This window comes from Formica exsecta, unplaced genomic scaffold (genome assembly GCF_003651465.1).
Source record: "Formica exsecta isolate Colony F162 unplaced genomic scaffold, ASM365146v1 scaffold81, whole genome shotgun sequence".
Taxonomy (NCBI): Eukaryota; Metazoa; Arthropoda; class Insecta; order Hymenoptera; family Formicidae; genus Formica; species Formica exsecta.
This window is the reverse complement of record NW_021853581.1, coordinates 375,842-393,599: the sequence shown is the minus strand read 5'-3', so window position 1 is coordinate 393,599 and position 17,758 is coordinate 375,842. Positions and strand designations below refer to the sequence as shown.

The window sequence follows — 17,758 nt, the reverse complement described above, 5'->3', positions numbered from 1 at the left end:
TATATATATACAAATATATAGTAATGGATTAATAATCTTTATTAATATATTTTAATTTACATAAATGACAGATACATACTTTGTAAAAGACAGACATTAACATAATTATGCAACATACATCACTGTTCTATGTATCACGCATATTAGTTCATAGATAAAGGCAATATACTTAAATTAATATGATAAAAACCTAGGATGAAGTTAATCATGATTTAAGACAAGTAATAACAAAGATGTCAACAAGCTATATAATTTCACATAAATGTAGTATTATAAAGAAACATATATAAGAAACAAAAACACAATATTATAAAATACATAATGTAACAATAATAATGACTATTAAATGATCAACGTATTAAATATAAATTATCACTCGTGCCCACAGTGAAATAAGTAACATATATCACGAATACAAATACAGATATTAAAAGACAAACTGACAAACATTCTCGCAAGACACATTAAGCGAATTTCAGTCATAACTATAATTAAAATTTGATTAATACATAAATATTATATTAATACATGGGAGAAACGAAATGTCCAACGTATTTATTGAGGAATTATATATTGCGTAAGTTATTTGAAAATTTCCTACCTATAAAAATATCGATGGTAGAATGTAAAAACGATCGCGTAGCACACATGCGTTCTCATTCGAAAGATCGGTAGGAAAAGCTTGGCACACAAGTTGACCTCTGTTTTATTAAGGACAGTGCTGTGAAGGTCAACAAACACGCATGGCCGGGTAGATATGAGGGCAATCTCGGCGGACTTCGAATTAACAAAACACACTTTTAAAATATAAGTTCAGTGTGATACGCGCGATTAATTGTGATGCAACAGAAGAGATCCCGCGAAGAAAATTGCATTCTTCTAAATATAACTGACATGACATATGATTCTCTTTGATTTTTATTATAGATTTTTGTGATGAAAAAACACACTTTGGTTCGAGGAAAATTTCATGGGTGCGTTCAAAAATTAACTCGACGAGTGGAATAGTGTTTGATTGACCAATTAAAAGAAAGAAATCTTTTGTTCTGATTAGTCAGTCAAAAGCTACTCTACCTCGACGAGTAAATTTTTGAACGCGACCAAAAGAGATCCGAATCTTGGCGGGAAAGTTCAAAATTAGTCTTATCGCGTGGAAATATGTAGATAGATTTATCAATCTTTATACAGGGTGTTCCAGGTCAGGTCAATGAAACTTCAGGGTCTTATAGTAAATTGAATTTGTAACAGAAAAGTTCCTATAAACATAAATCCGGCAACACTTCGTTAAAAAGTTATAGCTAATATAAACTCTCTGTAAGTATAATTATAATTATGATCAAAATGTAATAAAAATATTTTACGTTTGCATTTGCAATATTTGCACTACGAATGTAGTGTTTACACAAAGACTATTGAAAGATGATTTTTTTCAAGTTTCTGCTTTTTTCATTGTTTTGAGCTTATTTTCTTTTGAACGCTTTATCAGAATTAAATGAAATTGGTGTAATTTAGTTTATGAAACTTCAGGGTCTTATAGGAAATTGAATTTGGAACAAAAAAGTTCCAATAAACATAGATCCGGAAACGCTTCGTTGAAAAGTTATATAGTTTTAATAAACTTAAAAAAATCACGTTTTTTTTTTTTTTTTGATGATTTTAAAAAATAACTTCGAAATCCTTCATTCATTTGAAAAAAGTAACTAAATAAATCCGATGAGTAATTAAATAAAAATTGACCTGATCTGGAACACCCTGTATAAAAGACGAAAATAATAATAATAAACAAAGAGCCATTAATATAGAGATAAGGAATTAATATATATATAAATCTTTTTAAATTCACAGAGATGATGTATTATTCTTTTCAATCAAGCTTCCTGAAAAAAAAAGAAAAAAAAAAAAGAAATTTGTAAATCGCATCATGTGAGTCTGCGCATGAATCGTCGGCTTCTTATCGCTTTCGCAATCGGCGACAGAAATTCTAACCTCAACGCAGTATTTTCCTGACACGAATAAATCCGATCGTAATCCATGGCGAAAATATTTTTTAGTAATGTCCATTTATATATACATTTGAATTAATATACGTACATTTTAGTAAAACCAACCGAAAATTGTGTCCTTCCCGAAGAGTTCATATCTAAACAATAATAAATGTCATTTATCGGAAACGTCATGATTCCAACGATTTCATACATCTTTAACGTTCTTTATTAAAAGCTGGAGTTTCTCCTTCGCATTTTATTATAAAAATCCCAATTGTACATCGCGTGTCAACACTTCCTTCCTAACCTCAATCGGACTGAAATTTAGCGCCCTCACGTAAAACGACGTTCGAGTCGCGACGAGGGTTGCGATACGTATGTAAAGTGCATCGTTGTTACATCGACGATCGACACGCATAATTACGTCGACGATTAAAAGGCGCGTTTGACGATTTAAACGGTGGAATTTTTAATCTAGCGGCTAGGCCGCTAATTAAGCGTGATATCACGGACAATTATTCTTGTCATTCGAACAGCGCTTTCGCTGTCTCTTTACAGTCCTTTTCAAAATGGCAGCTACGGACGAGCTGAGTAAGTATTCCTCGGGCAAAGATATTCGATTATCATCGCGAAACGTCGTCGCGATTTTTTTACGATCGGATCGTAAATTACACGTCGCGTCAGCCGTCGAACCCGGCATGGACGTCGACGGCTGCGAGACCGGATGTTCGTCCCCCGAGCACTTTACGATGCTCGAGGGACAAACTCGATTGTCATGCTGTGAAAAAACTTCTCTACAAACATATCTTTTTTGGGGAAAAATCGCGGGCGAATAATTATCTTACCCGATATTTCTTTCTCTCTCCCCCCGTAAGTTTTCACCACGTGCTTACAGCTGTCAAATCTCGATATCCACGTCGACGTCCGATTTATTCCAATTCAATAGCTCGTGTGATATGAGCGTTTTTCGTGATGTGTAACTTTACATATTTCGATGACACTTGATTGCATTGTTGAAATAATAATGCGGATCGATAAATTTTATGTGCATATATATTTCTTTTTACATCTCTCTCTCTCTTTATAATTATATAGAAAAAAAATTGACAACACACATATTGCATAACTGAAAATCTTAATGTTACTATTATTATTTATTTTTTACAATACTAATATACTAATTAATTCTTGCGTTGTTTTATTTAGCTTTGCTTGAGCGGGTATTTCTTCGCTTGGGTTCCGCAGAAACAGATGAGCAGTTACAGGCATCGGTCTGTAAATTTTTGCCTCCTGTATTGCTCAAGTTATCTAGCGGACAGGAAGGCGTTAGAAAAAAGGTGATGGAATTGTTGATTCATATAAACAAGAGAATAAAGAGCAGGCCTCAAGTACAGCTGCCTGTTGAGGCACTACTCCTGCAATACCAAGATCCAGCTGCTAGTTCATTTGTGATTGTATGTTGGATATGTGATTGTTATACTCTACAGGATTGGAAAAAAAAAAAAGAATACATAATGTATATTTGTATAATTGCAGAACTTTACAATAATATATATAAAGTTAGGATATCCTCGAATGGAAATGAACAAACAAGCAGAATTAGTTCCAAGCGTTTTAAATGCTATCGAAGGAAAACCATTGTCCCATCAAGATAGGTATGCTTATTAGAAGAATTTTCTTAACTATAAATTACACTTATTTTGATAGAGGAATCTTGATAAATGTTATATTGTGCTTATTATTTATGTACATCGAATTATTCATTAAAATTTATAGTATTTTAAATTAAATGATTATTTAATTTTAAATTAAATTAATTTAATTTTTAAATTAAATGGTACATATATCAATATGTTATAGTATATGTGGTGATGTTACAGTTTAATGCTGATCATAATGCCAGCATTGGGACATATTAATATACCAACGGATATCGATAAACGAGCATCTCTTTTAGGCTTACAGGATAAACCTTATGTCGCCAAGCAACTTATAAACTTTATGCTTGATGTATTACTGTTACCATATGGGTAAGATATATTTGTTGTATTATTTTTAAATAATTATTTATATACTTACTAATTGTGTGTGTATGTATGACATATTGTTAGATCTGTGGGACAAACTGAAAATCAACAGTCGGGTCAAACTATCGATTTGTCTCAGTTTACTGTGCCACCAGGTTTAAGTGATTATGCATTCAAAAGAGTGATAGGTGAAAATCCACCAACTGCAGAACAGCTGGAACAAATAAAGTTGGGCATTGTTAAATTCCTTGCTGGTGGATTTTTCCCAGATGCGGATATTCTGATACACTTGATTGTAGCAGCAGCAGATACTAGATTCAGCATTGCAAATATGGCGGATCTAGAATTAAAAAAGATTGTCGGGTGTGTATATGAAAACTGTCAAAATACATTTATCAACTTTGATCTTATCATAGATTAAAGATTTGTAATTTGTAGCATGATTGTTTTTTTAGCACATTGGATTGGTCTTCGATGCAGTTAGCAGCTCCACTATATACATTATTTTTGGGTACTGATGCATTAGCTACACAAAAGGAGGTAAAGCCCGAGATGAAACGACACGCTGCGAGCACTCGAATTCGTCTCAAGCTTTTACAGTATCTTTGTCGTGTAACTAAGGCAGGTTTCATTATACCACCATGCATACAGGTAAAATTTAATTGTGTGTGAAAAATATATATTTTACTATGTTACGTAATATAAAATAACAATTTTTTGTTTTTTTCAGGTTGTTTTTGACTCACTTTATGGAAAAAATACAAATGCAAAATTGAAATCATTGGCATTGCAATTTACATCAAATATCGTTCAACAGTAAGTTTTACAATTTATTTTTTAATATATTTTTCTTTATTCCATTGCCTCACTATTTACTGTAGGAGAAATTGGTAGATTTTAGATTCTTAATTTTATTCTTTGAATTATTTTGCTGGAAACCAGATGGATTATATCTATTTGCGCAACATGCAATGTATTATTAATAGTGTTGTACATTATTTACATTGCATTACATTATAGATACAGCTTGTCTATATAATAAATTGTTTGTTTTTAAATTTTTAAGCTGCAGTCTTGTACCGTTAGCTCGTGTTGCTGGAGTGATTTTGAATGGCATGATAAAATTGATCTCCGAGGGTGAGGATGGACATAAATCAATGGCATATACAGTTATTGGACAACTTGGTCAAAGAATACCGTCTTTAATAAACAAAGATTTGAGTCTATTACACAATTTGTTTGACACGCTTGTATCTGTAAGTATTCGATTTTATACAGATTACACAGTAACAAATTGTCGAAATAAACATTACATGTGAATATATTGTTAATATTCAAGACGGATGGCGAGTTACGGCGGACAGTAAGGGACGCGTTAATTTGCGTAACATCTGCATTCATACTGAACAAAGAGGATGAAAGCAATATAGCTTTAATGAACGCTCTATTATCAGTTCACATTGAATCTCCAGAATCCAGCGTAAGGCATGTATTGAATGCAGACTATCACAGATTCTACTTACATTATATTAATTTCAGTATGTAGTCTAATTATATGTTTGTAATTATGTTACTTTTGCAAACAGATTTGTGGCAATGCATTACGCCGCAACTGTGTTTCCGCCTGATGACGCTCCGTCTCGGTACCTCTTGTTGCTAGCTTGTGGTGACAACAAACACGAGATAAGTACAGAAGCTATGAAAGCGTTGTACGGCGTTGTGCATAAAAATGAAGACGATCAACAGATCAACAATAAAATATTGTTGCCTGAATTTGTGAAATTAGTAAGTTACGTTTACTCGAAAATGCAATCGAGAATACCTGCGAATAGTGGCAGAAATATGGACAAGCAAGTGCTCCCATATAGTGTTACCACATTTTCTGAAGTAAGTTTTCAAATAGAATTACTATATCCATAAATAGGTGAATATTTTTCTATTAATGAGATTTATATTTTTTTTATAGATTATTACTTACTTTCGCGTTTGCCTCGCCAGAAGTGCTAATATTCCCGCGCGAAATGAACCACTGCAACATCCTTCCGAACATACTCCACTGATTGGACGTTACTTGGAGAAATTGTACAAGGATCAACCAGAAATATTAAATCATTATCTCAATATGATTTTGCTTCTAAGTCATTCTTCTGCAGGTGAAAAATAATTAAACATATCATACACACAATTATAATTACACACAAAACATATAATACATTGTACTTAAAACATATAACACATTATACACAAAATTCCAAATTAAGTGTGTGATTATTTTGTTACTATGTTATAGATCAAATTTCCTTAAATGCATTATTGGAGGTACTTGGTTCTATTCCACATTATATAGTAAAATCCTATGAGAAAGAGTTGCCATGGCTGCGTTCCTTGCTCACTTCCACTAAGCAAGATGTACGACAATTAGCTGCAAAAATATATGCTGCTATCACTGGCTATTTTGCAAAAAATGAATTTGAAAAGCATGTTTCAAATATTATGGATATTATGAATAAAAAGAATTTGGAAGCACAACACGGCGCATTAATGGCGCTGACTTATATGATGGAAAGATATTTGATGCAACAGCGAAATGAAAATAAAGATTTGTGCAATTGGGCGATTTATAACGATATTGTGAAAGCAATATGTACGCATTTGTATATTAAATATTAAATTATATATTTGATATACTATATACTTGCTTTATACATGCATATACTTTATACATATATATTTGAAATGTTCTGTTTGTCACTCAGGTACATATCTTCGCGATAACACAATGTTATTAATGGATGCTGCTATTCAAGCCATCGGCGTTTTAGGAAAAACATATTCTTTGCCTTTGCCAGCAGAAGGAAAAAATGATCTGAACAAGAAGGCGATAGTAGAAACACTCTTTTCTGTATTATCCAATGCCAAGCTGAGTACCAAGGTTTGTTTTCTTAAACATAATTAAACCCGTCATACAATTATTTTACATTTATAATACTATATGAGAATTTTTCTTTCTTCAGATGAAAGAGAAAGCTGCCCTTTCATTAGGATACTTATCTGTCGGCGAATGTTTTCCGCACACCGCGGAGATCGCTAACAAAATTTTAACAACAGTCAAAGAGGTGCATATTTTCAGCCAAATTTGATATATTTGTTACATAATAATAAAATATAACATAAAATAATTTAAAAATAATTTGATGTTTAACACAGACAAAAGATATCGAAATCCATTTAATTCTGGGAGAAGCTTTGGTTTGTTGCGTTCAAGCGCAAGCTTCACCAGAAGCAAGAGACGCCTGGACGACTCTACCCGCCGAACATGTTGTTTCGTACAGTAAGGAGAGCGATGAATTATTAGTTCATGTGTTGAGCGAATTACTTACTATATATCAAGTGCCTCATCCAAATTTGCGACAGGTATCTATACTACATATTTTTTTTTTTAGAGGAATAAAGTAATTTTTGCTGTATTAATAGCATGATGTTTTTTAAAGGCAGTATGTGTGTGGCTATTTACACTTCTGAAACACAATATTCAACGAGAATGTGTCAAGGGAAGAATGTCCACTATTCACCATGCATTTATAGACTTCCTTTCAGATGACAGTGGTAAATAAATATAAGCTATCAATTGTATTATATTTGATTTTGTTATTATTATGTTCTTTGAAAGGGAAATATAATTTTTTATTCCTTTTGTAAAGAGCGTGATGTTTTAGTGTCCACTATATTAGATCAGTTTACACAGGGCCGTAGGACGGTGCAACAAGTTACCGCTGATACCAAATTGTTTGAGGAAGGTCAATTAGGGAAAAGTCCATCTGGGTAAGATTAAAATTATACAAGAATTATTTTCGTGTTATTCTAAAATTAAAAATATTTGTGTTGTAACAATGAAAAGATATTGAATATTTAAAAAAAATAATACAACTTTTAGTGGCAATTTGTCAACGTATCGAGAAATCTGTTCCCTCGCGACAGAATTGCAAAAGCCCGAGCTCGTATATTATTTTATGCATTTGGCAAATAATAATGCAATATGGACATCTAAGAAGGGAGCGGCATTTGGTTTCGCGGCGATCGCTAGTATCGCGAAAGACGAATTGAATAAATATCTGCCTAGTATTATACCACGATTGTATAGATATCAGTTCGATCCTACGCCTAAGATCCAGCAGAGTATGACCAGCATTTGGCGGGCCGTCGTTCCTTCAACGTCGAAAGCCGTTAGTAATAGATATTATTATATATATCTGTCAATAATATTTAATATCACGTGTAATGGAATGAGCGTAAAAATATGTTTTTTTTTTATATATCACCATACAGATCGAACAGTATCATAAAGAAATATTGACTGATGTAACCGATAATTTAACCAATAACGAGTGGAGAGTGCGTATCAGTTGTTGTAATGCTCTCGCAGATCTTTTAAGGACAGCGAATGTTCAACTCAATTTGGCCGAATGCGGTCCAGAACTGTGGAAGAAACTGTTTCGCGTAATGGACGATATTCACGAAGGCACGCGATTAGCCGCGACGAACACCGCTAAAATACTTAGTAAGGTAAATCGGGAGTTTTTTTTTTTAAATAATGGTGGTTTACAAATAATTGCGTGAGGTATTTATATCTATATTTATATTTAATCTTATACACAGGTTTGTATACGTCATTGCGATTTCTCGCATGGCAATGCGGGCAAAGAAGTTATTCAAGCGATATTGCCCGTGCTACTTGATATTGGGATTACTCATACTGTGGACACGGTGAGATCCATTTCATTGCAAACGGTGTCTCAGCTCGTGTCTACGGCTGGCATTTTATTAAAACCGTCGCTCGTCAGTTTAATACCGTCATTATTGGAGACAATTGGTGAATCGGAGAATCCTAAGCTTTCGTATTTAAGCAACGTGTGCGGCGCAACAACGGAAACTCAGGAAGCTATTGATAATCTTAGAGCCAATGTTGCCAAGGGTCATTATGCGTCGGATACAATAACAAAGGTACTTTATCTAGCCAATCTAGAAATTTTGGAAATAAATTTGATATATAGAGTTTTTTTTTAATATCTTGATATTTTCTTCTATACAGTGTATCCAATATATTGATGCTGATGTACTGAAGAATTTAATGCCAAAAGTAATAGATTTAATCAAATGCAGCATAGGATTTGGAACAAAAATTGCTTGTTCGCATTTCGTAATTCTTCTCAGCACACACCTAAAATCAGAATTGCAGCCATATAGCGGTTAGTAAATATATTTTAATTTTAGAACATGTGTGTGAAATGCACAATATTCTTATTATATGAAATTTAATCTAATCTATATATATTTAAACTACTATCTCGTAAAATATTATATAACAACAATTTTTAACATATTTTATGCAATTTTTATTCAGTTTTTTCAATTTTTATACAATTAATCATTTTTATCATTTCCCATCTAGCTAAAATTTTATCTGCCTTACTTAATGGTTTAATTGATCGTAACGCTGCTGTGAGAAAAAATTATGCAATTAGCATTGGTCATATAGTTGGCTCGGCTAAAGATTCTAGTCTGGATAAATTATTTAATACTCTAAATACATGGTATTTGGAACGTGAAGGTACATCTAAATTCTAACAGTACATTCTTTATTTTGTATAGCCTTATATAATTTTGTTTCATGAAACACCAAAACAAAAAAAAAATTATAAATTACAGATGATGCAATAAGATTAGCAATTGGACAAACTTTGCAATCCATAAACAATTATAATCAAGAGAAATTAAAGAATTATCAAAAGATAGTCATTCCTCTTGCCTTCTTCGCAATGCATGCAGAAAAAGTACCAGGTTTGTATTCCAATATTATAATTTGTTATTTATAAATATATATTTCGTGTTTTTTTCTTTATACTACTGCTATTTATTAGGGAATGAAAGCACTATTGAATTATGGACTGATCTTTGGAACGAAATAACGCCCGGGACCGAAGCGGGAATCATGCATAATCTGCAAGCAATAACCGATATTTTAAATACAACTCTCAAATCGGCATCGTGGACTACAAAAGTACAAGCCGCGAATGCGGTTCATACCATTGCCTTAAAGTCAGGTCATAATATCGATATAGAAGCCAGAAGTACTTTATTAAAGATACTGACGGACGGTCTGCGTGGCAGAACGTGGGATGGAAAGGAACGTTTATTAAACGCTCTCGCAATGTTAGCGTGCAATAGCAAGTATGTATATCAGATATTTTTATTTAAAACTTTACAATATTTATATATACGAATAAGTTAACTTGTTATATATATTTGTCAAATGTATACGATATATTGCAGAGAAGCTTTAAACGCGGATACTGCATTGCTAGATACAATTGTGTTGACACTACATAGAGAAAGTAAAAAAGAGAACGCCGAGTATCGTCGAAGTGCTTTACAAGCTTTTGCTATGGTGTTACATGAACTTGACATTGATAGATTTACAGAAACATATGAAATTGTACAGGAAATTTTGATTAAGGTGAGTTGTATTAATAAATAATATTATAAAGAGATAGCTGTAAATAAATATGTTATATATGCATCCTTTTATATTAGATATCTGATAAAAATAATGATGACGAAGAAGATACTGCAGAAGAAAGTAGAAAGAAAAAGGAAAATAATATAAAGTTGCAAGAAACGGTTTATGAAGTACTTGGAAAAGCATGGCCCTCTACCAAAGAAACACAAGGTTAGATGCTTGGTCAAATTTTCTTGTAATTTAGTAAATGATAGAAATGTATATCTGTATCTATGTTTTCGATATTTTTTGTTTGCAGACAAATATTGCATAGAATTTGTAACTCACTGTCAGAAAGTACTGCCAAATAGTACGAGATCTGTGCAAATCACCATTTTGACGGCGTTAAATCTCTTTGTGGATAAACTTGTCATATTAAAAATAAATAAAACGGAATTATCATCAAAAGATAAGAAACTATTAGATGAAATAAGTGATAGTTTTAATAAAATATTATCATATTGTATAAGTAAGTATATACATTATAAATCTCTTTCTCTCATAAAAATATAATTAAATATATGTATATTAAATATATTAATTCTATTTGACAATATATCATATATTACTATATTACATTTTTTATAGCATTCAGATTCATATGACGGAAATGCATTTTCTTTTTGTAGATATTTCAAAGTTCACCAGAATTAGAAAAGAAGCATTGAATATAGTTCTTTCGTTAGGGAAAAAGATGCGCGAGACGAGTAACGACGAACAGCTCGACAAGCTGACGCGCGTTTTGAAAGAACTTTTGCCCGATCTAGCAAAGGATAACCAACCAGAAATACGGACCAGAGTTGTTGACATTAAGGAAATGCTTAAAATTTAACTAGCCGTGCGTACCTTAAGAGTATATCCCGAATCGAATTTACGTATCCGCACATGTCGCATATTGTCGTACAGTTGTTGGAGCGATAATAACAAAAAAAATTCTGATAGCTATGGTTGCGTGTTTATTTAAATATGTTAATGTAGATGTGCCTAATATAGTGTTATATCGCTTAATAAGATGTAATTTGAAACTCTTGTTTATAATATTCCTCATTCACGCCCATGTATTATACCTCAGTAATGGATCAAACGATGTTAAAATTATTGTTTAAATATTCAATTCTCATGAAAATTCTTATTCGAAATTGTTTACGTTAATACATATCGTATTTGTGCATTCTATATCCATAATTTATATCGAAATATTACGATTTAATTGGTTTTGTAAATATTCAATCATTATTTGAAATTGAACATTTTATCTAGTTTTATTGAGATTTCAAAGATTTTATTTAAAAACGATGGCAAAGCTTAATTTTCAGATTGTTTCAACCTCCAACTGCACGAGAAAATTCTTATAAAATAGTGTCTTTTTTTTTACAGTATCTTAAATTCTCCTATGATATATCTATGGTCTATTAAATTGAAATTTTTTTTATTACAGCAATATACTGATAAGAAAAAGTTGCCTTCCCTTTTTTCAACATAAACAATTTTTATGAGTTCTGTTCACGGGATTAGTTCAAACTGTTATACCTAAAGTGTTCAAAAAGATTATTTCGAACTAAATGATAGAAGAATCATAAAGTCATTTAAAGTCTTAACGAGATAGATCTTATTGTTAATCTAAAAGGAAAAGAAGACTGTAATTTGAATATTCTGTAAGACATACAGAGAGAGAGACAGTAAAATAAAATCTATACGTGCACAATTCTTGGACAAACTTCCGCAGATAGATACTGGTAAGAATGCAAGTAAACAACTCGGAAAAATAATTAAATGTTTCGTACTCGATTATTAGCAGAATACATAAAATGATTAATTTATAATTCCTTTAATTCTCCTTTTTGTGTGTGTTGTTTCACTATAATTATCTTTTTAAATATAATTTTACTAAAATTGGAGCACACAATCTCTCTAGATAAATGCGCAATGAACAATGTGTAATAAAGCGAATTTTTATGATTAGTCTGATAAAATTTACTTCGGTATGAATTGTAAACATTAACCATTTTCTTTTTCCAGAATATTTAATTAAATATATTTTTATTTTTTAATTAAATTAAATATAGATTAAAAAAGAAATCCATCTTATAAAAAAATTAAGAGTTTATTTTATTTATTCTTACACATACACTATTATAAAATTGAAAATGTAAAATTAAGTTTTAAAAAACTTAATTGTACATTGTGAACACACATAATATGCTATGTGTACATATATATAAAATATTATGCAATATATATACATAATATGATGACCATAGATATAAAGATAGACTATTTCAAAGCAGAGACAAAGCAATATAATTAATTTGAAGATAGCCAATTGCACTTTTTCTCTCTGTTTTCGAATATATCCAATGTATATAATATAAAAAAAATATAGCATATTTTCAGTCCATTTGTATGTCTATGGATCATATATTATAATAATAATTCATATTATACTTTCAGTTTTTTTTTATTTCATTATGAAGCGATGAATAATTTCTTTCTTCTTCTAATTTTTTTAATATTATTGATTTTCCAGGACTCTTTTTCAATTTGAGATCTTCCTGTATCTGTTTTAATTTGCTTAGCAATATAGATGCATAATTTGTAGATTCATTCTCTATGAGTAAGATTATTAAAAAGCAACTTCTGTTACATTCTATCCATTTTTTGAGTACTTCTAATGTTAAATGTGATAGCAATGCGCTACCAAATATATATTCATTCTTTTTCAACAGCTCCTTGTCATTTTGAATAAGTTTCTTCAACATCATATGCAACCCGGGATGTTCAATCAATTTGCATTCAGTATCGTTTTCCTTGATCTTCGTATTTTCATCGCTGATAAACTTGGCAATTGATTCGAATGCAGATTTGAGTTTTTCCCCAGATCCTGCTTTTAATATCGCTAAAGTAACCATAGCTATAGCGCTATTGGACAACCACGTTGCTACATCCGCGGTTACAGCGTCAAGAAGTGGATCGCGAATCGCTTCGAGAAGTTCCTTTTCCCTAATGTCGGCTGGTTTCTTACTTATCGAATTATTGTCGCCTTGACATAAATATTCCACGACACTTGGCGGAAAATAATGAGAGTCCCTTCTAGCCACGAGATACAATATTACCTTCCTCCCATACTCGTTTAGTGCAATATCCGTTAGATCTTCTTGCAATTCGGCCAATATTATCTTCTTCATTATAACTGTATCATCTATAGAATCGAAAAGCGCTAATAATATCATGTAACCATGTTCGGACATACAAATCGTCTTTACATTCCCCTTGAAGGCCTTCATAATAACTTTTCTGTCTTTATTATTGCCATGCCATATGCATTGTGCGGCGACTCTCGCTCCCATTTTTGTTTGTGATAGCGTTACGATAAAATCTCGCAGCATAACTATCAATTCATTCTTGTCTTCCATCGAACACACACAGAAGAATTCCCATAAAATTGTATGCAGTAGAGTGGAATTAACGAGACTTTTATTTAAAATCCTAACCAGATTCGCTTTCACGGCAGATAATGTAGCCGATTTCATACCTTCCGCATTTTCGAATACATCCGACAGTGATTTAACCGATTTATCTTTCGCCTGTTTATATATGTCCCCGTAAAATTCTTGCTTGAAATATATTTTATCGAGGTCCATGCACCAAGTAGAATACGCGAGTTCGATGAGAGGAGCCGATACAGTGTGACTCATAAATTTGACGATATTACCATAAAACGCATTGATAACATCATTCTTGATGTCTCGCGAGCCATGTTTTAAAATATTTTTTATGCAGTTTTTCGCGTATTTTGATTCTAACATCTGCACAGCGAATGGCTTTATTTCATGAAATATAGCTTTTCGAACATCTGCTTCGCAGTGCTTGATCAGGTATTGAATAACTCTCGACATATCATGTGTAAATATCACTTTGCTATAGTCCTTCTCTAACATTTTATGTAATGTCCGAGTTAATTTTATTCGATCCTGCGACGTGCAATCCGATCTACGTAATTTCTCGCTGATCTGTTTAGCCTGAACAATTTTATCGTATACCGTGTCATTATTCAATTTCTTAGCTCTGCGTTTCTGTCTGAGCTCCTTTCTTTCCTTTTTCAATTTGAGCCAATCTGTTTTTTCGGTTGTTGCATCATTCTTAGCCAGTTGCAAATTATTTCCTTTTGAGTTTTCTTCTTTCTCGACTTTAGGTTTCTCTCCAAACACTTTTTTTTTCTTTGATTTAAGCAAATCTATTTTCTCAGCTGTTGCTCTACGGTTTGCCACTTGTAAATTTGTTCCCTTTGAGTTTTTTTTTGTAAAGGGTGTCTTTATATTATTACCTGCAAAAGTATTATTATTTTTATATATATAATTTTTCTCATACTTTGTATTTTTTATTCTTTTATTCTTACCTATAGGTTTCTCGAATTTCACTTTCTTCTTTTTATTATTTGTTGTTTCTACATCATTCTCTGTATTTAAATCGCCAATATCTAAATTCTTTGCTGGTCGCTTCATCTTTGAATTGATATCTGAGAAATATATAACATGCTATTCAAAGAGTAGATATCAAACCTTAATAAAAATTACGCATTTGACTTCTTTCGTAACACATTCTTTAATAATATTAAAAAATCAACGAAAAATATTCAAAATTTTTTGCTTATGTATATAAAAGCTTTATTTTACCTTAATTTAAACTAACCTCTTAATGTGCAAAAAATGATTTTTAATCAAATTTATCTTGAAAAAAATCGCAGAGCAACTTAATTTTACACTGCCAACACGAGATAAGAATAGAAAATGACAACAGAAGACACTTGAATAATAATCTAAGAAAATACTTTTATGGAAGCAATATTACTCACAAAATCCAAAATTTCACCGTGTGATATTTTCACGCACGTGCATATAAACTATGCATTCGATTACGTGATCTTTCTACGAGCTTACGCTCGTGATTGGTCGACTGCATTGTGAATGTGCCTGCGATTGACAGGTTCGATATTTCGATACTACTCGAGATTCTCGATCGTAATACTTCGAGAATCGCAATATCGTTTCTCGATAGACAAGTCGCATCGCGATCAATCACGAAAAGGTATCGCGAATTTTTTAGTCTCGCTCTGTTTTTCTCGCGATATCGTTATTATATTTAAAGGCGAATTTGACGCGAATCGCGCGAATATCTCTCATGGTGCTCGGCGTGACGTCACATTTCAAACGTAATATCATCTCCTCGCGATTGTACATTGCGCGATTTCATTAATCCGGCGAATCTCTTTTGCACGCCTGCCATTTTTCTTGTATCATCCGTGGCCGTTGTTCGAAAATCCTCTTCGCGTATCTCACGTCGCTCCCTCCTGTCAAAATGTGTGAAAAAATGGTCGCACCTCGATCATTGCCAGGTATATATATATATAGTATATACAGGGTGTTTCAGGTCAGGTCAATGAAACTTCAAGATCTTATAGGAAATTGAATTTGGAACAAAAAAGTTTCTATCAATATAGGTTCAGAAACGCTTCGTTAAAAAGTTATAGCTAATAAACTTCAAAAAAATCACAGTTTTTTTGATGATTTTTAAAAATAACTTCAAAACCCTTCATTCATTTGAAAGAAAGTAACGAAATAAATCTGATAGGTGATTAAATAACAAATTAAATTACACCAATTTCATTTAATTTTGATAAGGCGTTCAAAAAGAAATGAGCTCAAAAAACAACGAAAAAAGCAGAAATTTAAAAAAACCACCTTTCGATGATTTTTGTGTAACAACAATTCGTAGTGCAAACATTGTAAATGCAAACATAAAAATGTTCTTATTAAATTTTGATCATAACTAATTACTTGCAGAGAGTTTATCAGCTTTAACTTTTTAACAAAGTGTTTCCGGATTTATGTTTATAGGAACTTTTTTGTTTCAAATTCAATTTCCTATAAGATCCTGAAGTTTCATTGACCTGACCTGGAATATCCTGTATATACAATATATATCGTTTTTTTGTAATTAGATACTATTTTCTAGCTCCGCTCCTGGTCAGGCGACGAAGGGGGGAATTCGCGGGAAGTCTCGTTTACGTCACCTCGAGCAGCGGCGGAAGACTAGAAGCGGGCTCGTCTCGGTGTATATTTTTAACTTCAATCTAATCTTCCGCAGGTCAGCACTTCGAGAGTTCGTCCGCATCGTAATGCGGTGATCGCGAAGCGAGAGTGCATGGTGCATCATACATCATACCTCGGCAAAACGTGCAACAATAAGGAGAATCGATCGATTTACACGGAGGAAGGAGAGAGAGAAAGCAAGAGAGAAAAAGGAGATAGAGGAGATAGATAGATAGATAGAGAGAGAGAGAGAAAGAGAGAGAGAGAGAGAGAGAAAGAAAGGCAGCGAGACAAACGGCGCGCAACAGGTGAAAGAACGTAACAAGCATGCACGCGATCAGCTGATAGATTTACCGGGCAACGAGTGGAGTCTGGTTGATTTAATATCAGCGGTGTGACATTAAACGCGCGCGTATTCGTGTATGTATGTGTGTGTGTGTGTGTGTGTGTGTGTGTGCGTGTGTGTGTGTGTGTGTGTGCCAGGGACATCAAGAAAATGACTTGAATTCGCTTTTTGCTACGAGTCGTATTTTATCGTTCAGTTGAAGTTAAATGAAGCTTAAGTAATCTTCACGTTTCCATCCGATTTTGTTATCAGATAGAGCACCGCGATTAAATCTCACTCTTAATTAAATGTTTACAAGAGAACATGACGTTGTAAAAAATTTTCTAAAAATTCAGACACATTTTTGTCTGAATTCTTCAAATCTAGATATCTGAAAGCGATTTCAGACAATCCGTCTTAATCATCAGAGTTGTTTTTCTGAAAGTTCAGAAAAATGTGTCTGAAAATTGAACTGTGTTTTAAAATTCAAATAATATTCTGTCTGAAAATTCAGGTAGTGTGTCTGTAAACAAGCTGCAGACACTATCTTTTAATCATCTTTTTTTATAGTGTTTATATTATCAAACACACACACATGCGCGCGCGCACGAACGCACATTTATTTGTGATGAGCTTTTATGATATATTTGAATAGACTTATTTTATATACATATATATATATATATATATATACATGCGTACATATTATTATCTTCAGCTGATCGTGCTCTTACTTGGAGGTCATCCGTCAATAGACAGCGCGTCGCGGGTGGCGC

At 32.5% G+C, this 17,758-nt stretch overlaps 3 protein-coding genes across 5 annotated transcripts in view; 1 reads left to right on the top strand and 2 right to left on the bottom strand.

Moving 5' to 3' along the window:
- The window catches only part of LOC115244323 (glycogen debranching enzyme), a 10,822-nt gene extending 9,318 nt beyond the window's left edge, over window positions 1–1,504 (bottom strand). The window contains exon 1 of the mRNA XM_029821884.1: window positions 602–1,504. The gene's annotated coding sequence lies outside the window, so the exon portion shown is untranslated. The remainder of the gene's footprint in view (window positions 1–601) is intronic.
- A 570-nt stretch (window positions 1,505–2,074) lies between these two features.
- Window positions 2,075–12,004, top strand: LOC115244357 (proteasome adapter and scaffold protein ECM29). Its single transcript, XM_029821938.1, is given in 28 exon segments — window positions 2,075–2,576; window positions 3,192–3,439; window positions 3,522–3,640; window positions 3,866–4,015; window positions 4,097–4,375; window positions 4,468–4,663; window positions 4,743–4,828; window positions 5,079–5,268; window positions 5,352–5,497; window positions 5,599–5,899; window positions 5,979–6,165; window positions 6,303–6,656; window positions 6,769–6,944; window positions 7,027–7,128; window positions 7,220–7,426; window positions 7,504–7,645; window positions 7,699–7,834; window positions 7,947–8,235; window positions 8,339–8,575; window positions 8,669–9,013; window positions 9,102–9,258; window positions 9,462–9,620; window positions 9,719–9,850; window positions 9,931–10,240; window positions 10,343–10,526; window positions 10,604–10,739; window positions 10,828–11,037; window positions 11,198–12,004. Coding segments are annotated over 28 exon segments (5,403 nt in total). The 5' UTR covers window positions 2,075–2,554; the 3' UTR covers window positions 11,401–12,004.
- A 649-nt stretch (window positions 12,005–12,653) lies between these two features.
- LOC115244354 (protein penguin) lies at window positions 12,654–15,568 on the bottom strand. Of its 3 annotated transcripts, XM_029821929.1 has the most exons (4): window positions 15,421–15,547; window positions 15,258–15,329; window positions 14,965–15,084; window positions 12,654–14,892 (listed from the first exon to the last, which is right to left on the bottom strand). In XM_029821929.1, the coding sequence occupies exons 3-4, from the start codon at window positions 15,068–15,070 to the stop codon at window positions 13,016–13,018; spliced, it is 1,983 nt and encodes a 660-aa protein (XP_029677789.1). In that variant the 5' UTR covers window positions 15,071–15,084; window positions 15,258–15,329; window positions 15,421–15,547; the 3' UTR covers window positions 12,654–13,015. The 3 variants fall into 3 exon arrangements, with proteins under 3 accessions (XP_029677789.1, XP_029677788.1, XP_029677790.1); XM_029821928.1 differs by lacking the exon at window positions 15,258–15,329 and having other exon boundaries at window positions 15,421–15,568; XM_029821930.1 differs by lacking the exon at window positions 15,421–15,547 and having other exon boundaries at window positions 15,242–15,414.
- Between the last annotated feature and the right edge of the window lie 2,190 nt (window positions 15,569–17,758).

Excerpts from the sequence above, each read along its gene's own strand:
- LOC115244354 (XM_029821928.1), bottom strand. The coding sequence starts at position 15,070 with ATGAAGCGACCAGCAAAGAATTTAGATATTGGCGATTTAAATACAGAG. Across the intron at positions 14,893-14,964 it reads GAAATTCGAGAAACCTATAG|GTAATAATATAAAGACACCC; the intron begins GTAAGAATAAAA and ends ATACTTTTGCAG.